Source organism: Lissotriton vulgaris, chromosome 8 (genome assembly GCF_964263255.1).
Source record: "Lissotriton vulgaris chromosome 8, aLisVul1.2, whole genome shotgun sequence".
Classification (NCBI taxonomy): domain Eukaryota; kingdom Metazoa; phylum Chordata; class Amphibia; order Caudata; family Salamandridae; genus Lissotriton; species Lissotriton vulgaris.
In genome coordinates this window covers 451230910-451258283 of record NC_141696.1, presented here as the reverse complement: position 1 = coordinate 451258283, position 27374 = coordinate 451230910, and the positions used below count along the sequence as shown (strand labels likewise).

At 46.7% G+C, this 27374-nt stretch overlaps 1 protein-coding gene and 1 long non-coding RNA gene across 3 annotated transcripts in view; one reads left to right on the top strand and one right to left on the bottom strand.

The window, feature by feature from the left end:
* Positions 1-25054, top strand: part of LOC147697167 (lysozyme g-like) — a 194687-nt gene extending 169633 nt beyond the window's left edge. For both annotated transcript variants that reach the window (XM_086933304.1, XM_086933303.1), the window contains one exon: positions 23409-25054. In XM_086933304.1, coding sequence (XP_086789430.1) covers positions 23409-23542 — 134 coding nt within the window. In that variant the 3' untranslated portion in view covers positions 23543-25054. The remainder of the gene's footprint in view (positions 1-23408) is intronic.
* On the bottom strand, positions 23652-26754 carry LOC147697166 (uncharacterized). Its single transcript, XR_015299142.1, has 3 exons — positions 26079-26754; positions 25264-25786; positions 23652-25053 (listed from the first exon to the last, which is right to left on the bottom strand). It is a non-coding gene; the product is annotated as an uncharacterized LOC147697166 (long non-coding RNA).
* Positions 26755-27374: the final 620 nt, after the last annotated feature.

Below are 27374 nucleotides of genomic sequence, written 5' to 3'. Positions count from 1 at the left end.
AAACAAAGTCATGTAGCTTTGAGTTCTTAGAGTGCCAGAGATTAAAACAGATCTGGCTAGTTCAAGTGGGAATGCAAGATCTATTATTGGAACATCAAATTTAGTTTGATATTCTGAGCCTCCAAGTCATCCGGAAGTTCAGATAGCATATATTGATAAAGAACACCTATTCTAGATTTTTTCTTAATCAATTCTACAAGGGGAATCTTGACAAACATATTAGTATTTCGAGAAAGTTGTTTATCCAGATAACTTCTGACTTGCAAATACTTGAAGAATTGATTGGATTGAAGCTGAAATTTTTCCTTAAGAAAGGAGAAGGAAGCCATTTGCCCATCTTGGGCAGGGTCACTAATTTCCTTCAAGCCTAACAACCTCCATTTAAACATTATCCCATCCTGGAAAATTAATGGTAACAAACCAGAGGTACTAAGTGGGGTATAGTAATTAAGCTTGGAAATAGGGAAGCGACGGCAAATTTTATGCCAGATAGAAAACAAGGTCCAGCAAGTTTTAAATTAAATTTTCTTAAAATAGCTTGGTTCCAGAACTCGCGTTAAAACCCCCTTAGCAGCATCACCAAGTACAATATCATAAACAGAGGGAAAGCAACTCAAAGGGATGTTAGCTTGATCGCCCACCAATGGTGAGCCAAAGTGTTGAATCATAGCTGCCCAATAATAGTATAACAAACTGGGAACGGACTAACCACCTCAATCCCGAGGTAGGTAAGTCCACTTAGCAGCTCTTCTTGCCCGACGATATCCCCATAGAAACCGTTGGCAAATTCTTTCAGCTCTGGCCAGAGTTACCTGAGGAATCAAAAGAGGAATAGACCTGAAGAGGTATAACAATTTGGGTAAAACAATCATCTTCAAGATGTTACAGCGCCCGTTAAGAGATAGGTGTAAATGATCCAGTCTCTCAAGTTTGGTATGGAGAGAGTCAATTACGGGAAGATAGTTTAAGACAGGGATCTGGTCCACTTCTGGCGAGATCTGTACCCCTAGGTACGTGGCCACACTAACAGCTAGAGAGAATGAAGATGACATACCAGCGGATTGAATCACTTGAGTCTTTGTAATGTTAAGCTTATAGCCAGATATGGCACCAAATTGCCCAGCCAGAGACTCTAGGGCGGAAAAGGAGGAATCGACATTATCCGTTAAGACGACGATGTCATCGGCATATGCCAATGCTTTACAATCCATCCCCGGGGCCGTAGCTAAAGAGATATCCTGACAGTTTTCAATCATATTTAAAAAAGGCTCAATGAATAAAGCAAATAGCGGAGGGGAGCAAGGGCAACCTTGCCTAGTCCTTCTGCTAATGCTAAAATACCCAGATTCTTTCCCTGATATACGAATAGCTGCCATTGGAGAAAGATATAACGCTTAAAGGGCATGGATAAACCCATCAGTGAAGCCTTTCCAACGCAATACTGCCCATAAAAACCCCCAAGAGACCCTGTAGAACGCCTTCTCGGCGTCCAACAGGATCACCCCGAGGGAAGCGCCCGTAACCTGCGCCCAGTCAAGAAGGGTGACAACACGACGAACATGATCGGTTGTGTCCCTTCCAGGGATAAACCCATGTTGGTGATTAGAAACAAGAGGGGCTATGATTTGAACCAAGCTAAATGCTAAAATCCTTGAATATATTTTGCTATCAGTATTGATAAGCGTTATTGGCCTATATGATGCAGGGTTCAGCTCGTCTTTTCCTTTCTTCTTAAATAAGACGATGGTAGCATATCGCCAAGAATCTGGAATATCTCCAGCTTGAGCCGCCCAGAAAATAGTGAGCAGATCTTGTCTTAATATTGGCAAAAAGGTCTTCTAGAACTCAAGGTGGATAAGATCAGGGCCAGTGGCCTTGCCTTTGGCCAAGGATTTGATAGCGTTTTCAACTTCCTCCCAGCTGATAGGTGCTGATAATGACTGATTTTGTTCTTCTGTTAACGTTGGGGTATCTATAGCATCCAAATATTTGTCTAACCGGGCCTGATTTTGGATAATACTAGGCTCCTCTGTGTAAAAGCTGGAGTACAAGCTCATAAAGACATCCAAAACACCGTTTGGAGTCTCCTGGAGGGCACCCTGATGACCCATCACCCGAATAATCCGATTTGCCATAGCCCTTTGTTGCAATCTTTTCACCAGGACCCTATCTGAATTTTCCCCAAATTCATACAATGACGTACGGAACAGAGTGTATTTAGCTGCCAAGTCCTGATAGAATGGATCGAGCAAATTGGATTTCAATATAGCTACCGCCTTCTGACTCCGTGTCAATGGATGCCGTAATCGAATATTAGTACTTAATTCAAGCTCTGCTGTCCTTAACTCATCCATCCTGTTTTTAATCTAGTGCTGGGCGAACTTCCATCAATAAGATGCAGAGCTTTTTGTTTCACCACGCAGCGCGGCCTTAAATGCATCCCAGACAACGCAGTCTTGGGCGGTCCCCCGATTAATATCCATAAACTCTGAGATCCAGGAACTCATATGTTGCTGATATTGTTGGTCTAAAAGCAGCTTTCTGTCAAATGTCCATGACCTAACCAATTTAGTAGGACGATCCCACGGCAAGTCAAGAATTATGGGGTTATGATCCGATAGCGTCCTTGGAGCGACCTCAATTTTAACAGCTCCAGCACAATGATCTGACAGCAAAATATAATCGAGATGGACCATTTTGCTGTGCGGAATGGAATAGAATGTATGCCCCTCCTGATCATTATGATGATAATGCCATACATCAAACAAGCCGTGTTCTACAGCTAATGTCTGCAAGGCTTTCAACACACGGGGCTTCCGACCAATATAGCTACGGTGAGTTATCAGATCTATTTGACTAGACAGATTAATATTAAGGTCGCCACAAAATATCAATGGGTGTGACCAGGCCGCTAGTTCTACATTCAAGTTCCTAAATACATCAGGGTCATCCAAATTAGGACCATATACTGAACAGATTGAAAGAGGACAAGAGTTAACCAGTAATTCTGCAATCATCCACCAACCTGCTTTATCCTCTTTAACTCTTGCAATAGCCAACCCCATTCTTAAGCAAAATAGCAACTCCTCTTATCGTAGAAGTTTGTCGAGAACAGGCGACTAACTCATACCCAGGAAATCTTTAAAAACCACGATTGTGCCATGCAATGTGGGTCTCCTGTAAACACATTACATCAGCCTGCATAATTTGAAGGATTTTAGAGAAAATCCTACGTTTCTTCCCGTCATTTAACCCACAAATGTTCCAGGTACAGAGTCAGAGTCTATCCCCCATTATTAAAAAAATAGTATAAACCAGCACACACGCATGTTAATGATACAAAGATAGTTCAATTTTATCGCACTGAAATCAAAGAATATTTGTGTTGATGCGATAGAAAATGTGTTTCCGCCAATCAGGTATGATTCTTGCAACAGATAATGCCTCCTAAACACCCCCCACCACCACCAAATCAACCCCCACCACCCTACCCCCAACCACCCAGGAACCCACCCCGAGCTTCACCGTCCCCCATATCCCCCTTGTAGCGCAGCAGGACTGTAGTCCTTATGACGGTTTAGGTTGGTGACCCCACCGCTCTCCTGTATCCAAAAACCCCCCCAAATGTAAACTACTAGGCAACCCGTCTCAACTTAGAAGATATAAACAGTCACAAAATTCTAACAAGAGAAGAGTATCTGGGTTGATTTATGGCACAAAACATTGCACAAGCGGACCCGATCCCGGGTTGATAAATGAATTGTAACCGTTCTAGCTAAATAGAGCCCAAGAATTCATTGGCGAGCACCTCAGATTCGAAATATTTCGTTTGACCTTTAAAAATCACTTTTAGCTTGGATGGGAAAAGCAGATAGGCCTGAGCACCTTTCAACTGAAACTTCATAATCAACTGACGAAGATGCCATCTGCGTTCCACAGTTGCTGGGCAAAACCTTTCCCCACCCGTTTTTTATCAGGTCTGGCCAAATCATATATTTTCTCACGAGCCAAAAAATTATTGAAACATATCAAAATTGCACGTGGAAAGTTATTTTTTTATGAGATTGGCGCTTCTTGAATGGGAATCGGTGTGCACGCTGGATTTCAAAGTTCCAGTCCCATTGTGTAACATTCGGGAAGGCCTCAGTAAATTACTCAACTACAAATTGTCGGCATCATCGCCTTCCTTATCTTCGTCAATACCAAGAATTCTAAGAATGTTCCTTCTTGCACGATTTTCTAAATCCGTGAGCTTCCATAAGATATCTGCTCTTTGCTCCTTAATCTCGGTTGCCAGTCTCTTCTGAGCAACTATTGCATTTTCAAGGGCAGAAATCCGCTCCTCTGCTTCTCCGATCCTGGAGACAATATCCGTACATGTTATCACCCTTCATAAGGAATTTTGTATTCTGCAACATGAACCCTGAGTACGTATATTTTCCTGCCATGTTTGCTCCCTGTGAATTACAATATTTTGATCGATTGTTGAAAGAGTCATTTCACCAGCCGTTTCTATTGTAGTAGAGAATTACCAGGTGCATGTTCAATATTTGCGGCAGATTGGTCTAAAGATGTATGGTGTGGATCTGTCTCAGTTAGGGCTACAGACAGAGCTGTAGGTCGAAGAACTTTACGAACAGTACCGGAAGCACTTCTGTCCTTAGAGGCCTCACTAAGGCGCCAATCCCCAGATTCACTGTCATAATCAGACCATTCCAACTCTATTTCATCATCCGATGAGTGGTCTGACAGAGTAAATTTGTCAGTAGCTTCCGTACCCTCCGACTCTCTTACATCCAGAACAGCATCTGTACATGGGACCACAAGATTAATACTATGCGAAAGATTAGTATTTGACTGTGAAATAGGATGAACTACATCAGCCAACATACATTGGGAGGGAGAAGTGGCATCAATCCCGGAATAGTTAGCAGGTAATTGTACAGTTTAAATACACAGAGTCCCATTGCCAATAACAGAATCCTCATTAACAGGTTGTATGGTATCAGAACTGTCAGAACACAGCACAATATTAGCCTGTAGGTCAGAATTTGCATGTACAGATTGTGGTGTTGATAACAATTGTGACGCTGAAAGAGTAGGAGCCACTGCCACCTCCTTACCGGCAACAACTTTTTGATTGTTTAAAGAGTCCCGCGGCTTCTCGGAAGTTTTCGAATTTCCACCGGCACCAGGAACCTGTTCCTTAAGGTTTCGCCGATTAAACAGATCCGGCAATGTCTGCTCTTTCCTTGATGTTGAGGAAGTGATAGACGCTGATTTCATTGCAGTCAACTTTTCACTGCCACCACCGGACGGAGCCAAGGATTCTTTCCCTTCTACATCGGGAACATTTCTTGTGGAGCCGCGGGTTTTTGTAACAGCCGTGGCTCCTTTCATGGGCGGCTTCAGAGGCATAATCAGGAATGCTGAAGATCGACCACTGCCCGGCCAGGAGTTGCTTCAAAAGCCGGAGCGGAACAGAACTGGAGCCGGAGCCGAGCGATGACGGGGGCGGGAATGAACAGGAGAACGCCAAATAGAAAATAGATTAGCGGTATGACCCGCACGAACAGATTCCAGCCGGGGGAGAAGCACCATGCAAAAGGGCTCAATTATGCTCAGCAAACACCGAGGTAAGCACCCTCAGGGGGGAGATGAAGTCCAAGAGTGCGGAGCACCACCCTAGTCGGCCGTGATCACGGCCGCCCTCTTGCGCCCCAAATCTCTCACTTTCCACTTTTATGTCAAATATAAATGTTAATTTTATTTTAAATGTAGAACCAAAACACACAGCGTTAATAACTGAATTAAAATGTTACATTTAATAATTTCGAATCAATTAAATCACAACTGGTTTTCTGAAGTTAAATTAAAAAAATCCCCACACAAATATTTTTTGTATTATGTATTACTAATTATTAAAACTGGTTGAATGCATATAATTATAAGCAATTTAAATACATATATATATTTTTCAATTGCTACAATTTAAAAAAGGGTATTCAAGTATTTTAAAATACAATACTATATTTTCTTTTTAGATAATTTTTCTGACATTACATTTATCTATATGTTAACTATTTTAAATAATTTAATTTAACTATATTTTCTATGGGGTTTTATTTTAAGTCCCTACCATCACCATTTTATATGGGAAGATGTTGTAGTACCAGTGGCTGTCCAGGTGTGGTGCTGGACTTGCTCCAGCTCTGAGCTGGTGTACATTTACTACTGTTTTATTCATTTTTAGCTGAAGTAACTTCAGAAGTACAGTTTGTGTATAGCAATGTGTTTACACTCTGTTTTGGGTGGCTGCACTTTCCTCCCTAAACCTCCCCTCACTCCTGCCGGATTACCTCCTACCTAGTCCTAAATAATCCCTATTTTCCCACCACTCACTTTTGTCCCTCCAATATGTACGACTAAAAAGTAAATTTGTGTGTGTGGAAACTTCAAAATTGGGGTAGACAACTCCACATAGGAAAGGATAGGCAGGTTAAAGGCAGAACCTCTGCACGTAAATTTGTGAATAGCATTTTGTAGGACATTAGTAGTACTATTGCAGTACTACTAATGTACTACAAAATGCATTTTGTGAACAGCCCTGCAATGTCAGCGCACAGATATTAGTGTCACCTACAAGTGTAACTTTACACAAGTGGGACATGTAGGCACAGAACTCCAGCCGAACCAGGAAAATAGTTTGTTAGTACTATAATCCACAAATATTGGTATTATGCCACACACTTAATGTCAACAACCTGGGACATGGACAGTAGTCGTATGTTTAGATAAAGGGTATGATTGGTGCACCCGCTAGGTCCTAGAACATTCTCTAGACCTAAGAATCATCATGGACAGGCCCAGGCCTTAGTGTATACAATAGACTAGCTAATGTACAGACACAATGTTAGTTTCACATGCAGTCTCCACTGTCAGGCCAGTGGTACACACCTAGTCAGCTACTCACCACACAGAGGGCATTCCTGTCCCTAAAGATATGTATCAAAAGGAGGGGGAAAAATTGTTGAAAGGGCTTTTAAATAGGTCCAGCATACTTGCCCAATTACCAGTGAAACAAAAGGAAGGTACGCAGTTCCTAGATGAAGAGGTTGTCACCCAATTCCCCCTGAACAAGAGTGTCTGGTGGAGGAAGTAAAAGCAGGGGCCGTGTCAAGGTAGAAGGAGGAGGGGAATTCCTCCTTGTGGAACTAGGGCTCTCACACACCCAGCAAGCTAGGTGTCATGCTTCATCATTTGAGCCTGCTCCTCGTTGGGCCGGTGGTGCAATGACCAAAGGGCACCCTTAAAGGGGCTCTTTTTCGTAGATCTTTTGTTCCCGCCGTAAGGGTGCAGTGGGGGGTGAGGGGGCCTAGTCTAATGTAGATGTCAGTGGGGCGAGTTTAAAATAGGTTAAGGATTCCTCAGTGATGCATTATTCATTTGGGTACCTTACCTAGGGTAAAAGGAAAAAAGGAGGGTAGTGTGTTCTCTGTGTTAGGTACAGAAAACTCTACTCTACTCCCTAGTGGTCAACATGTTTCTCGCCATACAGTGGTCTAGAAAAGATCTAAGGCGATTCTTCAGGACCGTGCAGAAAGGGTAAGTGGAAAAATAATAATTACTATCTACAATTTCGCGTGGAAAGTATAGGGGTTATACTTGCCACTTTTGAAGCGCACCTAGGGGAATCCTCCTAGGAAAATGAGGCCACCTGTAAATAGAGATGGGCATGGGAGGAATGGCATGCACAAGGGTCACATAAAGAACACAATTTGCTTTCGAAATGTTGGAAGGTGAAGTGCATATAATGCCATTGTTGTGCCTATCTCATATATATTAAAAAAAATTATGCTCCAAAAACTGGGAAAAAAATAGACACAAGTAACACATTTATAAGGTGCTGTTAATCTACATTCTCTGGCTGTCGTGTGAGACTCACCTAAAGTGGGGAAAGCACAGGCCTCATCTGGATGCAGCGGTATCGAGACACGCAACAGTAGTGTCCATAGGGTAGGTTAAAAAAGCAGTTCAGAGATTTCAAAAACAAGGACGCCTTGTTGAGGTGTGGAACAGGCCCAAATATACACTACTCATAAGGCACCTAAGAGTTTACTTGGTTGAATGAGGTAGTCCACTAGCTCGGAAACTTAAAATAGGTGCTTGAGGAGGCAAAAATGGTTAGAATCACTCTGGAGTCATACAAAAAGTAATGCCCAGCCTGACCCAGCATACGATCCCGTCTTTTATGGCCATCAACAGAGTCGGGGGTTGGCCTGGAGTGCCCGTGTATGGCCAGGAGTGGATCAGAAGGGTCTATATCACCCCAACGTGCAATGTGACACATCCGTACTGATCCCCGACTGGTGTGGGCCACCTCCATGCTGCAATGTGGTGGAGGGGGCGGGCGGGGAGTTTTCTCTTTTGTATGAGAAGCGGCGGGATCGGCGGCGGTTTGATTGTGCCCCAATTTGCTCATGGGCCCAGATAATCAAGCGAATAGTCGCTCACCGGTAGCATCCACTAATACAGATCTCAGGGTAGATAAGCCTCACAGGGGCCGTAGTGGTAATGAGGGCTGCGCGATCGCTAGTATAAGTACTTAATGGGTTCATAGGTCTGCCGGGGATGAGTGCGCTGCGGTGGGCTTGGTTTTGCGGGTCATATGTTTAGATCGAAAATGGCCCAGATTAGAAAGTAGAGAGTGTCGGCCATCTTAGAGTGGTGATGGCTAAGTTTAAATAGTCAGACATGTGCATATCGAGTTGTTTTTCTAAATAGAAAACCCGTCCCTCAAAAGGAAATAGTTAACATACATCTGGTGCGATATGATCTTACCACCCTGAGGAGCGGCGGTAGGGGTAGGTCGTGAAGATAGTTCCGTACTTCGGAACAGGTAAGCGCAAATACGGGGTTTGCTGTGGATGGGGTAACCGGTTAGACTTACTCATTTAACCCGCTAAGATCCACCAGAGGGGCACTACGGACCCTGTGAGGCTTCCCTACCCTGAGATATGTATTAGTGGATGTTAACGGTGTACTCTGTCAATGGCCATAAAAGACGGGATCGTATGCTGGTTCAGGCTTGGCATTACCGTTTGTGTATGTATGGCACCAGAGTGATTCTAACCATGTTTGCCTCCTCGAGCACCTATTTTAAGTTTCCGAGCTAGTGGACTACCTCATTTGACCGAGTGAACTCTTAGGTGCCTTATGAATAGTGTATATCTGGGCCTGTCCCACACTTCAGAAAGGCGTACTTGTTTTTGAAGTCTCTGAACTGCTTTTTTAACCTACCTTAGGGACACTACACGATAGCCGCAGAATGTAGATTAACAGCACCTTATAAATGTGTTACTTGTGTCTATTTTTTTTTCAGGTTTTGGAGCATAATTGTTTTTAATATATATGAGATAGGCACAACAATGGCATTATATGCACTTCACCTTCCAACATTTCGAAAGCAAATTGTGTTCTTTATGTGACCCTTGTGCATGCCATTCCCCCCCCATGCCTTTCTCTATTTACAGGTGGCCTCATTTTCCTAGGAGGATTCCCCTAGGTGCGCTTCAAAAGTGGCAAGTATAACCCCTATACTTTCCACGCGAAATTGTAGATAGTAATTATTATTTTTCCACTTACCCTTTCTGCACGGTCCTGAAGAATCGCCTTGGATCTCTCCTAGACAACTGTATGGTGAGAAACATGTTGACCACTAGGGAGTAGAGTAGAGTTTCCTGTACCTAACACAGAGAACACACTGCCCTCCTTTTTTCCTCTTACCCTAGGTAAGGTACCCAAATGAATTAAGCATCACTGAGGAATCCTTAACCTATTTTAAACTCACCCCACTGACATCTACATTAGACTAGGCCCCCTCACCACCACTGCACCCTTACGGCGGGAACAAAAGATCTCCGGAAAAGAGACCCTTTAAGGGTGCCCGTTGGGCATTGCAGCGCCGGCTCATCAAATGATGAAGCATGACACCTAGCTTGCTGGGTGTGTGAGAGCCCTAGTTCCACAAGGAGGAATTCCCCCCTCCTTCTACCTTGACACAGCCCCTGCTTTTACTTCCTCTACCACACACTCTTGTTCAGCTGGAATTGGGTAACAACCTCTTAACCTAGGAACTGTGTACCTTCCTTTTGTTTCACTGTCCCTAAAGATACCCCTTCCAGGTCAGACTACCTAGAACCTTACTCCACTTTAGAGAAGCATGACCATCAAATCAACAAAACCGGGGGAATGTCCATCTGCATTCCCATGTTGATCTTTGCTCTGAATTTTACACGGAAATCTACACCTTTTATTGAGACAGACCATCTCAGAAACTTGGGATCCTTCTCCTTGATTGGTGTTAACTACTTGAGTGGTTTGTCATCTGTTCGAACCTCAAACGTGATAGCAAATAAGTAAGACTGGAACCTTCTCAGGGCCCATACTATTGCAAAGCATTCCTTTTCAGCTGCAGCCCAAATATCTTCTTTAGGAAGCAATCTGTGATTTATGAATGCCACCAGAAGCTCTTTACCTGTGTAATTGAGTTAGCCAGTACTGTTGCAAATGGTATGTCTGAGGCCTCTGTATAATCAATGGTTGGCCGTAGCTAGATGTCTTCAATACAGAAGTACTACACAGTGTTGCCTTGTAGTTTTTAAAGTCATTCTGACACTACAGATTCCTTTGCTGGGCTGCTTGGATGTCAGCGCTGTAAAGAGGACAGCACTGGACAATATTTGGCCACAAATGTTCTGTGAGTCCTAGAAAAGCATTTAAACGAGTCTGGCTAGTGGGAACCTCCTACTTTAAAACAGACTGGATCTTGGCACCCAATGAGTGGATATTCTGGTTGCCTATCTGATGTCCAAGGTAGACAACAGAGGATTGCCCCCTCTAGCACTTGGTTGCCTTGATGGTCTATTTTGCCACCTGCTTCCTGCCCACCACCTGTTCCAGATGGCTCAGGCAGTTTTCCCACAAATTGCAAAAGATAGCAATGCTGACATGGTAGGCCATACAAACTTCTCAGGATCCACTACAAAATAGTTCACCAGGTGCTGAAAAGTTCAAGTGCATTCTTAAGCCTAATCAGCATGATCTTAAACTGATACAGGCCCTCTGGTAGCAAGAATACATTCTTCTCCTTGGCACTAAGCAGCCTGCCAAAGTCCACTGGTCAGAACAAAAGTACCCAAGCACTACCACAGCACCCAGCCGGTCCTCCAGCTCATAAGCTTGGGGAATGGGGAGTGCTTTGTTCTTAGTTACCTCACTGAGGAAACCAAAATGCAGGTCTTTGAACTGTTGCTTGGGAACCAAAACCACTGGGATGGCCCAGGGACTACGGGAGCGCTCATTCACTCTTGGGTCCAATATCTTAGCTACCTCTATCTTTATGTGCTCTTGGAACAGGTCCGACATCCTATTAACCTTGCTCTTCACTGGCAAGCTATCCCATGTACATAGATGGGCACCAACCCTGGTGTTAGTGAGAAAACATGGGAAAATAGTCTCAGTACCTTTCTACACTCTTCTTGCTGTTTAGTAGTCCTTTTAGGGGCAGGATTAACCTCTTCTACAGGGCCATCCTTCTCACCACTGTGCAATAGGTCAGAGAGTAGCTTACTATCCTCCTCAGTCTCCCCTGTCATTGCCAGGACGTCCACAATAAAATCTCTCCGGTGGTAATGCTTCAGCCAGTTCATATGGAACACCGTCTATAATTCCCAAGTGACATCAGTGTCCACTAGGTAGTTAACATCAGAAATCTTCTGTGCCAGACTGTATGTCCCAGACCACTCATCCTCCAGTGTGCTGGGACAAATGGGCTTCAGCACCAATAACTCTTGACCCGCCTAGTACCAAATCAGCACTGTTTTCTGGTCATACCACCCCTTCATCAGCTCTTGGTTTGTCTGAATATCTTTCTTTGCTACACACATGTACTGTGCCATCAGTCTACTGAGGCCAATCACATAGCCCACCACATCCTTTTTGCTTCACTTAGAAGTTCCTTCCCACTCTTCTCTAGCCAAGGTGAGTGGGCCATGAACTGAATGCCCAAATAGAAATTCAAAAGGGCTGAACCAACTTTCTTCTTCCTATGAGGTTCTATGGTAGAACTCCTGTCATTCTCTTAACACTCATGTTAAACAGTTCCACCAACCTACTAGAATACAGGTGGTATTCTAAGGAGAAGTGGGAAGTCACACCAGCTTGCTCCCACATCGCTCTCTTGTAAGAGTAAATTAAATTCTTTCCCTGGTTGGAAATGTAGGAGAGTGGGGTCTGCAATCCTATGGTCACCCCCGATTTTTGCTTCACTGGTTTACGACTTTCCCTGGCTGTGGGCCTGCTAATCAGACCCACAGCCTAGCTGTTCTCTTTCTAAATTGACAAGCATGTACCCTAGGTGCATTTACTAATTGGTACTGGGCCGCCTTATCAGTCCCTGAATAGCATACCTTAGGTATCCAGGGCATAGGTGTACCCAGGGCCTACCAGGGGCTGCAGCATGTCTTATGCCACCCCTGGCTGGCCATCCAAATCTGACACAACTGGCTGCACGACAGCTGGGGCAAGGTGGTGTAATCACCCTTTGCTTTAGATATAGTATACCTGTATCTAACCCTAAAATGGACACATATCCTCCTATCAGTCACTCCTTTGGCAGGCCTTAACAATCCTGAAGGCAGAGTGCTTGGAATTATGTGAGATGGTGCTCTGGCATGAGCTGAGCCCGTTTGCAGCTTGCAGAACCAAGTCCTGATAGCTGTTCTATGATAACGCGTACCATATACTCTTAAGTGCATTATAATCCTCGCGGTTATTTGCTAACTTTGGTATCACATTATCAAAACATGTCGAGTAAGGTGTCATACGAATTGGAATACTAACCCCTCGCCAATTCTGGTGACGGGGTTAGCATTCCACCCTTCTAGAGGGACACGAGATGGATGTAACTGTGAACCCCGGTTAAAGTTAACTCGAGCCTCAGCATTCCAAAATGGATGCTGCCACCGCAGACACAAGTCTGACCTCCTGCTGCTGGGAGTCCTTCCAGCAAGGGAGGCTTGGACAAAGGGTTTCCTGCCTTGAGAGGTGCTAGCACCACCCCAGACAGGATTTTGTGTATTAGGTAGGACAGGGCTGAAAGGAATGAGACATGCATGGGGCGCACAAGGTGTCCCTGTGCATATGCCGGTCCAAACCAGTTCCTGGGGCACCCCAGTCCCAGAGCTGGCGCAGGACCGGACAAAGGAAAGGGGGTGTAACCACCCCCCTTCCTGGTCCCACCCAGAGGAGGGACCTAGTCGTAGTGCAGCCCCCTTTAGCTGAATAAAGGTAGGAGCTGGTCCCATTCCAAATTAGATTATCCTGATCAACTTCACAAGAAGAAACTCTGGACCTCGACGTTCTGCTCCACAGAAGACAGAAGGAATCTCCCTTGTGGGCAAGGAGTGTCCACCCTGCATCTGCAGGCACCATCAGCGTACCGCGACTTCCCTTTGTCGTCTTCCTGCAAGGGATCCAGACTTCAGAGCCCGACGAGACCCGGATTCCCACCTCTCCGACCTAAACCCACATCTGCAGCCGAGCTGAGACCCGTGGGTGCGACGAGACACGTGGGACCGGCCATCTTGAAAGAAGCAGCACTTCTCTCCAGCACGACTTCCGAGGCCTCCTCGTCCAAGTGCTTTGGGTACTGAGAAGCCCTGACCCCGAGAAGCTCCTGCATCGAAGATCAGCCCTCCAGCATCCACGAGATCTGCGTGGGGCCCTTCTGCCTGTTTGCTGCTCGACGCGTTGTCTGGTCACTTGCCAGCTGGCTAGTGACCTCCTAGACGACGAACACCGACAACTTTGCTGCTGGTCTGGTTGCTCCAGACTGGCCCTTGCTCCCTTCCAAAAGAGGGGCACCCCGGACCCTCCGGGTCCACTCCAGATGCCGTTTCCACTCACCGCGTGGGTTGCCTTTGCCAAGGCCTGTTGAACCCGAATCCGGAGACGACACCGCTGACAGCGAGAGCCTGCGTGGGACAGCTCGTGTCTCCATCCTGGTTGTCGTAGACACCGCCTGGTCCACGTGGCTGCAGAGAAAAGCGTCCACCCTCACCTGATCACGACGACGACATCTGGTTCCACTCCTGGTTCCACTCCAGTCACTGGCTAGTGACTTTGAACATTGTCCCCTCTGCTTTCAGGTTCATCTCTTCACCAATCCACCCTTGGATTGCACCGGACATCTTCCTCCTGGTCGCCTGCAGCATCTTTCTTCAAGGCTCCATAGACTTCGACGCAGAAACCCGACACGACTTCACACCTATGCACCCGCAGCCTGTAGGTGAGGTAACACGAGCATTTCGGTGCTCAAGGGTAGCTTGACTCTCCTAGTGTCCAGTTCCATTGTCGTTTCAGTCCTATCTAGTCAGGAACGTCCGTACTCACCTTTTCTTTAAACTGTACTGTCCATAGATGTTTGTACGCATCTCGCGTGTGAGTTCACACTCTGCACACGCGCTCCGTGGGCCTCCTATTACTTACCTCAAGTTAGTATAGTGTGGTCCCAGCGATCCTACAACCTCTGGACAGCTCCATTCCTTTAATTGACTTTCGCATTCCATTTATTTAGTATATGGTTTGTCGTGCCCCATTGTAAATCGTGCAACTTAAACGTATTTTTCCCAAGAGTTTGTCATGTGCTTAGCCCTCTGACCTCATAAAGAGTTCAGAGGTGTATGTTAGTTAATAAATAACTGTTTATTTTCATAACAACCTGTGTGGTGTCCTTTTCATTTGGTATTCAAAGGTTATATGTGGTAAAACAGCTGGCTTAACATGCCATAAAGAGTTTAGCCTAAAGACTGCTTTTGTCCACGCTACTAGGATAGCTGGCCTATAAGGTTGACTTCCAACCAATCACCATAAGGGTTGTTTGGACTGATACAAGGTGGTCACTAGAACTAGTGAACATCATATATCAGGCCAACTTCTCACAGGAAAGTACCATCTTGGGATATTCTACCCATTGCAAGATCTTAGGAGTGATCTTTGAACTACCTTAGCCACTGTGCTCCTCAGAAGAACTTCCTCTTTTTATCTGGTAGCATGGCCCACCACAACCAAGATGTGTTGCCGGATGATGAGGGGAGGGCTGTTTGGGGCAGTCAACTGTACCAAGGATGTTAATGCTCACAAGTTCAAATGACACACTACCATCATCAGCAGCATAGGTACTGTGGTTTTACCTGCAAATTTACTACTCATTTGGCAAGTAGGACAGGTCCTACAGAACTTCACTGTGCCCCACTGCAACTCTGCGAGTAAAGCAAAGAGTCCAATCTATCCTGGGGCATTTTAATGCAGTTTGGATGCCCTTTGTAAAAAGTATCTATTAAGCAGTATCCTCCTATGTAAGCCCTTTAAGATCAGCACTTACTAGGTAAATGCAATCTTCCGGCTCCTTTTCATGGCACTCTTCTTTGAGGGTACTGCTTAACTCTTGTAAAGCAGTGTATTCATCAAAGGGGCCCTATTCCTCAGCATCCACTTAGCTTTAGCCCAAGATGTTTCTTCATTATGGGATACTCATTCTAGAAAAGCTGAGGTAACACACGCAATGTGGCCCAACTCTATCAAAAAGCTAGAACACTTACCATTGTTAATGCTTGATTTTTTTGTTTCAAGTGCCTCCCGTCTGTTTTATTAAACTTCGTTGTGGGGTGGCCCTCATGCCTGGATTACCTTTTTCACAAGGGTCCCCATTGAGCACCCTTTTTATAGTTGTATTATTATTTCTTTACTGAGGGCATCCTCTACACAACCACTTCTCTCAGCTACCATTTGCATTTTTCCCTGCCTGGCTTGCGTAGAAACCTGTGAGGTGCAGGCAAGAACTGCCTGGATGCGGTAATGTGGTGGGATTGAGCTCACCTACCACATGTATTATACAAAGAAGATTACATACCAGGGGGCGTGGCTAGCCGAGCAGCGAGATGGCCGCTCTTTGAGTGAGCTCCGCCGGCTACTCCGATTGATCCTTCAATAATCCTGTTCCTGGCGACTGCAGACACCCACACCACCCGGGTTCTGCTACCTGCACCCTGGTGATCCTCCGACCCGAGGTTGGTGAGCGGAGACAGTCCCCCTTTGAAGCGGAGACGTGCTACTTTTTCGCCGGCTGGCGGGCTGGTCCTGACCCGCGCCGGAAGTGCCCCTTGCTGTAAGCCGCGAGTCACTGTGGGCCGCGGCTGTGGAGGCCCCGGCTGCTTGAGCGGAACTCGCCGAGGTCAACTAACTGCTGAGCCCCCACTACTGCCGGCGGAGAGCTACCTTGGCTAGAGGCTGTGGGGTGCTAACGGAGACCGGCGCGGCTTGGTGGAACAGCCGCGCCGTGGTGTAGTTATCCTGAGACCGCCGGAGGCGGCGCTGGCCAGTGTTGCACCCAGTGGGGATCGGAGAGATTGAACCTGCGCCATCTATATCACGGCGACGACAGGAGAGGAGGTGAGAGGGGGCTAAGGAGGGACGCGGTCCCCTGTAGGTCCTGCCGTTCCGCAGCTGCGCCTGGACCTCCCGCTGACCTTCAGCTCGGCGGGACACACGGCTGCACACACGGAGAGGCGCCTTGCAGCCCTGCTCCCCTTGAGCCCCTGTGCTGCGCTTTCCTAGCGGTGTGAGCGGACCCCTCACTGCACTGCGAGAGCCCGCCATTTTAAATCCGGAGAAGACCCTAGTCAAGCGTTGCAGCTTGCTGAACTCACGGGGCACCTACAGAGGTCATCCACGCGGCTGGCCCGCCTTCCCACGTTTAGGTAGTAACGCCTGGCGCGCACTGGCACCGCCTGGACAGTCACGGTCACACGGGGCACCCGCTAGTGGTGGCACAGAGGGGTGCTGCCCCATTGCGTGGCTGGTGGATCTCTCTGGACTGCTGAGATGGGGAAAAACGACGCCAAACAATCTAAGCTGACTTTTGACAGTAGAAAGCCACCGAAGAACGCGACAATGGAGCCGGATGTTGGCGCATCGTCATCGCAAGGTGCTACCCCGGACATAGACTTTGGGGCCCTCATCATGGAGGTGAGAACCAGCTTGAAGAGTATAGATGCAAAACTGGATAACATGACGGCGCAACTCGAAACCGTGAAGACTAAGGTGGACACCCACGAGAAGCGACTGGACTGTCTCGAAAACAGGCAAACCGAATGTAGCGAATTCCAGCAACAGGCTAAGCGGCACATCACGACGCTGGAGCGGGAACTCGACAATTTGCGCGCCAAATCGGACGATTTGGAAGCACGCTCCAGAAGGTCCAACATCCGCATTACGGGCATTCCAGAGACTACAAACACGGGAAAGATGGAATCGTTTGTGTCGAACCTTCTGCATGAACTGTTCAACCCGGATTTGTCCCCGGTTTTCACGGTGGAGAGGGCGCACAGGTCCCTAGGGAAGAAGCCCCCGGTGGGAGCCCCACCACGTCCGATCCTGGCTAAACTACTTAACTACCAAGATAGGGACGTCATTCTACGTTTGGCGAGAGAGAAGGGTAAGATCACACATCAAGGTAATCACATCTCCTTCTACCCGGATTTCACCCCTCTGGTGCAGGCGGCCCGGAAGGAATTCTTACCAGCGAAGAAAGTTCTACTACAAGCCGGAGTGCCCTACTCTCTCCTATACCCGGCAAAGCTGAAGGTTCACCTCGAAAATACCTCTCACTTCTTCACTGACGCCAAATCAGCCCTCAAGTTCGCTAAACACATTTGTGCTGGGGCCAGGAGAAAATCGCCAAGACTTGAGGAAGCTTCGGAGCACCTGAGCGACAATGACTGAGGTCTCTACAATGTTCACCCTGCACGACTGCAAATTTACTCTTTGAGTTAAGGTTGAAAGCCAGATTGATCTCTCGCACAGGTTTGCTCCTCCCGAACTGTCTAATTGGGGGTAAGTTACTGTGACGCTATTGAGCACCAGCCTTTGCTGCTGTCTCCGCGCTCCCGCTGGGACACTGGTTGGCTGCGGACCTTGAAGACTACGGGTTGGGGGGCACTGCTAGTACCCAGGAACACTAAAGTTTGATTGTAGCCACCCCGCGTACACGGGGGTGTTTGCCGAGCGCACCACGCCTCATGGGGTGCCTCCCTTTGTTGTTGATGTTGGGGTATTTTCACGCATTGTGTACATGTTATTGGGATATGTCACGACCTGATTGGGGGGTTGTTGAGGGAGGGGGAGGGATGGGGGGTTTTCACATGTTGCGAGTTTTGGTTCGTATTGGGTGCAATGTACTACTACACATGCCTATGTATCTGTGCGCTGGGTCTGCGAATATGGTGTCTAGGTGCCTAAATAGCTTCCGGGGGCGGGGATATGGGATGGGGATTTGGGGCTGTAAGACGCTTTAATGGGAGGTATCAAACTCTGGACTTGGAACATTAGAGGCCTTGGGGACTTCAAAAAGGCCCGTCTGATGCATGGCGTGTTGTCACGACACAATGTAGATATTTGCTTCCTACAAGAAACACATCTGAATGTCACTCCCTCAGCTAGATTGAAAAATTCAAGATGGGCGCACGTTTATTCTTCCATTTACTCAAATTATGCAAGGGGCGTTGCTATACTCATTCGCAGAGGGTTGGATTGGCGGGAGTGCTCTCATGTGAGGGATGCGGAGGGAAGGTATGTCCTGCTCCATGGGTCTTTGCAAGGGCGACCCATTGTCCTAGCTGCAATCTATGGCCCAAATGTGGATGATCCTGACTTTTTTAGAAATGTTTGGGCGAAAATTGTGTTGCTGGATTGTCAGACTGTTGTGTTGGGGGGGGACTTCAACATTGTGTTAAATGATGACATGGATCGCAGAGGTGTGAGCAGACCGCAGCACACTAGAGCGCGTCAAGCGATCTCTGATATCATGAGTGAGGGTCTGCTTTCAGATGTGTGGCGAGTTAGAAACCCGGGAGCAAAAGTAGGGACCTGCTACACCCACCATAAAGCTGCTTGGTCGCGACTAGACTTCTGGTTGGTGTCTCCTGAGGTTGCGACATGGGTGTCAAATGTTGATATCATGGCCAGATCACTGTCAGACCATGCTCCGTGTATGTTGGTATTACATCCCCCCGACACAACACATAGGGCGTTCCAATGGCGCCTTCCCCCACATGTGCTCACAGACCCTGTGTTTGTAGAGGAGATAAGAGAAGACATCACTAACTACTTTGTTGAGAATGCTGGGTCTGCCACATCTGAAGCCATTGTGTGGGATGCATTTAAAGCTGTAATCAGGGGTCAATGTATTGCACGAAAAGCAGGGGTCCTACGCACCATAAGAGACACGTTAGCTAAACTTGAGGGGGAACTGAAGGACCTTGATATTGCTTTTAGCTCCGACCCATCGTTGGCGACTGCTGGCGCTCTGAAAGCAAAACTGTTGGCCTTCAATGAGGAGGTGGAGCGGGAGGTGCGGTTCCTGGGGAAGCAGGCAGAGGCGCGCAGGTATGGGGAGGGAGATAGGCCAAGCAGGACTCTTGCCAGACTGATTGCCCCCCGCACACAATCGAACTATATACACACTATTTATGATAACACCGGAAACCTAGTGGTGGGCCAGGAGGCGGTGCTGGGCGCCTTCGCAGACTTCTATGCTACCCTGCACACCTCAAGACAACCCACGACACCGGCGTCACTGCGAGACTTCCTTGACTCCATAGCACTTGTGTGGTTCAACAACAACCACAGACAATACATGGACCTCACCGTCACAATACAAGATATCGCCCAGGTGATTAAAAGCATGCCGGCCAATAAGGCACCTGGCCCAGATGGCCTGACCACCTCCTTTTATAAAACCTACGTAGCTGAACTAGCGCCGAGACTACACTCTGTATTTGTTGAGGCTCTCGAGTCCAACTCCCTTCCAGACTCCATGCGGGAGGCTCTCATTATCACGCTCCTCAAGCCGGATAAAGATGAACAGCAGCTAGACTCCTACAGGCCCCTGTCCCTTATAAACGTGGATGCCAAGATATACGCGAAAGTAATTGCCGATAGATTACAGCCGATGCTGCCACTGATAGCGCTCCCGGACCAATCGGGATTCATCCCTGGCCGAGCGACATCACATAACCTCAGAACGATTTTTTCGGTCCTTCACTATCTACACCCGTCAGTACAGGCGGCGGTGGTCTTCCTGGACGCCACCAAAGCCTTTGACTCCTTAGAATGGCCCTACCTCTTCAGTGTACTGAGGCGGATGGGATTCAGCCAGAACTTCATGACCCTGATCAAGCGCCTTTACACGGAACCCAGAGCCCGGGTGAGCGTTAACGGTCTAGTCTCCAAGCCCTTCAAGGTCTCAAGAGGTACTAGGCAGGGATGCCCTCTGTCCCCGCTCCTCTTTGCGATTGCGATGGAGCCGCTTGCGGCTCGAATTAGGCAGCACCACACCGCAAGGGGCATCGGATTTAGTGCTAGAAGCTTACTGATCTCGCTGTACGCGGACGATGTCACCTTGTACGTCCTGAACCCTAATGACAACCTGAGCCCGCTACTTCGGGAATTTGTTCGATTTGAGGGTTTGGCAGGGATATCCATTAACTGGTCGAAGTCGGTGGCCTTCCCCCTGACGGAAAGCACTGATCGCCCTGCCCCTGACTACCCCCTCAGGTGGGAGACGGAGGCTGTTAAGTATTTGGGCATCTGGATCAGCCGAGATGTGCAGGAGTTGTGGTCGCTGAATTTTGGTAGGACGGTGGACTGGTTGGAAGGAAAGGTCGAGGCCTGGAATAGACTACCGCTGTCCCTGGTCGCTAGAATTGCACTGGCCAAAATGGTGGTCCTTCCTAAATTCTTGTACTTGTTCGTCAACGTACCACTACCTATGACAGCGCACTTCCACACCCGGGTTCGCTCACTGCTGCTGAAACTGGTGTGGGCTGGCGGGCAAGCCAGAGTCTCCTGGGACCTACTCACGCTTCCGCTCCGACAAGGGGGCCTAGGTGCCCCAGACTTGAAGCTCTATTCGCTCTGTGCGCAAGCTCAGTTCCTGCATTTCTGGGCCTACCCCACCCCTTACCAGCCACATGCGGCGGTGGAACTGGCAGTGGTCGCCCCCTTGCCATTGCGAGTGGCACTATATGGAAAGGTAACATGCCCGTCGAGTGAGGTGGACACAGTGGAAATGGTCCGCTGGTCCTGGCGAGAACTTCAGAAACGAGCCGGTCTCTCCCTGCTTTATGCGCCAGCGGTCCCTTTGAGGGGCAATCCGATGCTGCCTTGTTTGACAGCAAGAGGTGACGTCCTCACTATTCGTGGGAATCGACTTCTCACCTTCGCTGACCTATATCCAGATGGCACGTTTTTCGAGATGCCTGCTGATGGGGAGGACCAGCCTTACACGTTTGCTGACAAATTACTATATCATTCCCTTAGGGAATCTTGCAAGAAGATAGGACCGTGCTTCCCGGAAGAACCTTGCACACTAGCCGCCCTCCAAAACTTGCTTTCACGACCTTCCCCTAAAAAGCTGGTGTCCAGATTATATAACTGCATGCAGGAACAAGCCCCGGTGACAGTGGCCAGGGCTACGACCGCTTGGGCTGAGGACCTAGGGGACCAGCTGCCGGATGACGCATGGGAGTATTGCTGCACGCAACTCACAGCTCTATCCCCAAACTATCGACTGCGGCTTATCCACTTCAAGTTCCTGCACAGATATTACCGCACTCCGGCACTACTACGCCGAATGGGTATCCGTGAAGATGCCTCTTGCTGGAAATGTGGGGGTGACGATGCAACCTTTATTCATGTGGCTTGGAGCTGCCCCAAGCTGAGGGTATACTGGTCAGAGGTCTTCAATGCCATTAATCAAATCACTCAAAGGAGTGACTCACCGTCCCCACTGTTGGGACTGCTGGGGTATGTTAAGAACACTGCGCCCAGCGACAGGAAGCTGCATGCATTACTCCTGTTGTATGCCAAACGGCAGGTCGCTCTGCACTGGGGCAGACCGGCCCTCCCCACACTTGAGAGCTGGATCAGGGATGTGACTTACGGCCACACACAACTGACGCACTATTGGGAGACCATGCCCACCGCTTCCAGACCCACGGACATATGGGGCCCGTTTGTACAGTGGACTACAGAACGCACGAGCTCTGACTCCCAGGGTACCTCACGTGCTACGAGTATTTCAGACGACATGGGCTAAAGGTGCGCGCTGCGTAGGTTAATGAACGGGGTCCCGCAGTCCCGCGCTTACACTGACAGGCCCTGCCAAGACGCAGGTTACGCGTTTGCTGCCTCCACTGACCAGGATGGTGTCCCCTGCCCCCCCCCATCCTACCGGTCCCCCTGTGGACAATTCACTACCCATCCCCCCCCCCCCACCCCACACGCCCTTCGCCAATTTGTGCACGGCCAAGATGCCTTTACATGCCCGCCCTGAACATGGCTGACCCTCTATCTGAACAACCTGTGGCAGGCCCACGCGACACCTTTGTGAACTGGAGTGTTGTATGGATGCTGTTTCCACGTACTTGCACCTATGTTTGAAGTTTCTGGTTTAGCTTGTTGGGGGGTCCTGTTGGGAGAAAAATGGTGCTGACAGACACATCCTCTTTATGGCCGCTGTAGCAGGTGGTTGACTGCTGCTTACTTAGGGGCGGCTTCTTTGATTTTAGCTATCTTTAAATTGTCAGCGGCACTGTGAGAAAAGTAAGACCGTTTACTCGCTGAAGTTGCACTGCAAACGCTGTAGGTTTTATTGTATCTTAAGTTCACCTCTGCATGATCGACCCGGCCAGATGATGGCCTCTGAGCTATTTCTATGTAATTTTTGTTTAACCTACCTGATCGCGGCCTGCCTCCGGGTTGTTGGCGCGACGCAGTGTGCATCTTCTCTTTCATTTGTTCATAATAAATGTCTTACAACAAAAAAAAAAAAAAAAAAAAAAAGATTACATACCAGGAGGAAGGGGAGGGGCCAAAACAAAAAGATTTGGTAGATTCTTCAAACACTGGCAACAATGGAGGACTGAGAAGCAGTGTGCTTTGGCAGTTCTTTTATCCAACAAGAGCACCTGAGTGGAAGTGCCTGCCATGCTCTAGAAAATGACTGAGGGGCAACTACCAGCACTCCTAGCTGGAATGACAGGGTAAGAGTGCAGCCTCATGCTTGCAGGTCATACGAAAGGTTAAATGCTGCCAACGCCACCTACATATATGCGTGGGGTGGGGTAGGGTGAGGGAGCACGTCAATTTATCACGAAGGAGAAAAAGGCTCTTCTTTCGTCACTGCGTTGATATTAAAGCTAATAACAAACAAGATAACTTACAAAATAATCAATGACAAATTGTTAATTACATTGTTTGTAAAGACTTACATGTTTTATTTTTAGGTGCCATTGCTGCCTATAATTGTGGTCCTGGAAACGTCAAGACATATCCAGAAGTTGATAAGTACACCACTGGCCATGACTACTCCAATGATGTTATTGCTCGTGCCATATATTTTAAGGTTAATGGATTCTAGATGGTGCCGTTAAACATTCTCCTTTCGAAATATGCTTCCTCGATTCCCTTCAAGCTCTATGGAGACGTAGGATGTACAGAATACTTTTAATGTTCCAAAGTATAGTTATGAAGAAATCTTTGCCATATATTTCAAAATCTGCCATGATTATTGTATGCAAAACAGAATAAACTTGTTAATAAAACTCAAATCCAAATAAGAAATGTTTTACTGGCAATAAGGATGTATTCAACAAGACAGTGCCTTTATATATGCGTAACTTTATTTCTAGGTGGTAAAGCTGCATATAGGATGGTACCGCAAAATTAATAAACACACTACAGTCCACCACAATTTTAATGATGTTGTTGCTCGAGGTACATTTCATTAGGTTGGAATATTAAATATACTCTTTTTTAAAAGACATACATTTTATAAAGCTTTCGGGCATTAGCTGGTGATATTAAATATCCATTTTCAAAAATGAGAGTCCCTTGATACTTTATGATGACATGATTTTCAAAATGTATTTGAAGGTCCAAAGTACAGTTATAACAAAATCTTAGGCATATCCTTCCAAATCGGGCGCCATTTTTGCTCAAAACAGAACAAAAAACAGTTTCTAAAATAATTAACAACTAAGAAAGCTCCACCAACCACCAAAATATGAACTGCTGCACTTTACACTTTCTTACGGTCATGGTAAGAAAGCTATAAGTCTGCCACAAAAAGCCGTGTTACAACTTTACCTACCTGAAAATATAGACTCAAGAGCACATTCGGAAGTACAGACAGGGCAGGCAATAACAGATGAGAAATAGTATAAGTGGCCGAAATATCCACACATGGTCTCTAGAAATGCATGCCTCAAATGCACTCAATTTAATTACCTTCACCAGACGTACCTCTCACTCAAAAGTATTGAAAGAATGTAAGCAGGAAACAATAATTATTGTCCTAGGTGTAGGTCACTAGAGGTGAATTTTTACCCTATGGTTTGGGGCTGTCCTACATTTCAGGAATACGGGGGAGATGTCCTCAAAATTTTAAGAGATACCGCCAAGAAACAACGGACACCGTGCCAGCTGTTATGTTTAATGGGGCAGTTTTCAATGTCTTAAAAACACAAACGTGTTCAAATTTATAAATCTAGCCTTAATATTGGCAAAAAAGACACAGAGAAAAGTACCGGAAATCAGCAGGGGCGCCTGCAGTGAACCTGTGGATACATTATCTAAATAAATGAGCTAATGCTGAAACTGAAACATGAATTAGACTATATAAACAGACAGGAAAAGGCATAGCTTACAGTGCACGAAACCATTGAATGATTGCCTGGAAGGATTGTCAGATAAAAGCTCACCCTAACACATCACACTATGAAACAATCTCACCCTGACACATCACACTATGAAACAATCAAGTGGTGATAGTCCCAGAACATACTGCTCATAGTGAGAATGACGACAATGAGAACCTTCACATTGTCAGATGCTGTATACAGATAATGCCGATTCACTCATGTATGGATACTGTAGGGTCGGGCCCTAGGCCCTCATGCTTACAATCACGCTGACACAGGACACACTGGATGCATGGTGCAACTGGCCCAGAGCACGTGGGCTCGGCCTCTTTTATTCATACTGTGTCACCTGACCAGTGACATCAGTGGTGGGTGGGTGTTAAGTGTAGATACAGAGTTAGCACTAGAATGCTGACTTGTGCTGGGGCACTACAGATACAAAAACTAATAAAGAACAATAAAAAGGTTTTTTAAAACAAAATAAATACAGCCAGTATACAATGATTCAATGGAATGACTCCCAGGTCATACATAGGTAAGGAAAGTTTCGTGGGCAGTAAGGATGGATTCAAAAAGACTGTGTTTATGTTTATGTGCTACTCTGAAAAAGAATAGAAATGGAAAATGTTGAGGTCTTGGAAAATCTCAGTGATGCCACACAGTTCAATTTCTCTTGCCCATAATTTCTGTGACACAGCACAGTTTGAACATAAACAACATTTCACTCACTGAAATGAATCAAACTGTGCTTTCATGCATGATAATCGCCAAGTGTTTCACAGCCAAACGAAATCTCTCTTCAACCCTTTACAGAATTCAAAAATAAGTACGGTAGAAAGAAACTATTCCATTTATTACATCCTTTTCATTATTAAACAGCATCTTCACAGACTAAATCCAGCTGACATACTGCGGTGTATCCACTAAGCGAGCTCATGGATAGGATTAGCTGGTCTGTTTGCCTGGAAAAATAATCTAAATGGGTTCTGTCAGGTAACCGAATATATTGCTTTTAAGAAAAGGCTAGGTTAGCTCAAAACACAATGTAATAACTCCAGTGCAGTTAAATTGAATGAAACCTCTCTGAAGACAAATATAGTTCAAGGTATTTATATAGGAAACAACGTCACGTATGTAAAACACCGGAATTACTTCTTAAAAGCAATATATTCGGTTACCCGGCAGAACCAATTTTGTCTTTAACCACACCTACCCAGGTTCTGAGGGACACAGGGTTACCCCTTTTGTTAAAACATAGAAAAATAATCTAAACACGTTTTCAAACTTGATTTGCCAGTTGTCATGGATCTGGATTTCAGCTCCACAGAGGAGGGCGAGGAATCAGATCTGAGCGCCTTGCCTTCTTCACTCTTACTCTGGTCCATCAAAGGCAGACTAATTTGGAACTTGACCTGGATGAGAATCCCACTTAAACTCCAGTAGATGGGTGTGGCTGGACTTGCTTCACCTTGAGTTGGGGAGCAGCAAATAAGATATAACGGGAGCGGGAGCCAGAGAGTGAGAGAGGATGATAGACAAGGGAAGGGAGTAGAAAGAAAAGCCAAGAGGGCACAGAAAGAGAAAAAATAGGAAGAAAGTGAAAAGTACCAGTGGGGGGGGGGGGGGGTTGGGGGTTAGAGAAGCGGAAAGAAGCAACAGTAATTGAGAGGAGCGCTGTATCCAGAGTTTGTTGCGTTCGTGGGTCAACTTATCGGTGTTCCACAGTATGGGTGATTTAATGCAGAGTAAACATGTTCAGTGATTCCACTAGTTCAGTTGAACTCAAAAGTGTTCGGGCTAGGCTGAGAATACATGCACCTGGTGTGGTATTAAATCTTCACCTATTACTTTAACCAACTTGAGTTAACTTTATGAAACCTCAATTAAAGCAGGGATCATCTATAATTTTTTCAGGGAACCCATAGAAAGAGCAAGAGAAGCAGGAGTGAAAGAGAAGGGAGGGAACAAGAACCAGAGAGGAAGAGTATGGAACAAAGAGGGTAATAGTGAGAGAGGAGACAGTGGAAAGAGAGAATTATATAAACTAAGTTTGATTCTATTAAGGTGACCCCTCAGAAGTTACTCATCACAGGAGAGAATCACTGTGCCTTTTAGGAGATGCTTTCTGGTCTCCCACGGCTTGGAATACTCCAGCTTGCTAAAGCATCTCACACCTTTGTCAGGACTCCTTGGAGCATGCACACAAAATCGCTCCAATATCTTATGAAAAGAGTGTTCTCTATTAGTGTGAGTGTAAGAACTGGGGTCACCAATTCCACTGCGGTAGCTTGGCGTGAGCAGTATTATGCTCAAATATTTAACAGTGTCAGCGACCCAACCAATAGAATATTCTAGGGGAGCCTGCAATGTGCAGTCTGTTAGGGGAAAAAAGTCTCAGATTTCGCCCAGTTGATGGTTGAGGCAGAATGATTGCCAAATTGTATGATAGCACGGATCACAGGAGAAAAGTGGGACTCTGGATCCGGGAGAACAGGCCAAGGGCTCCATGGCCAACACGAAGAGCAGAGGAGACAGGGGGAACCCCTTTCT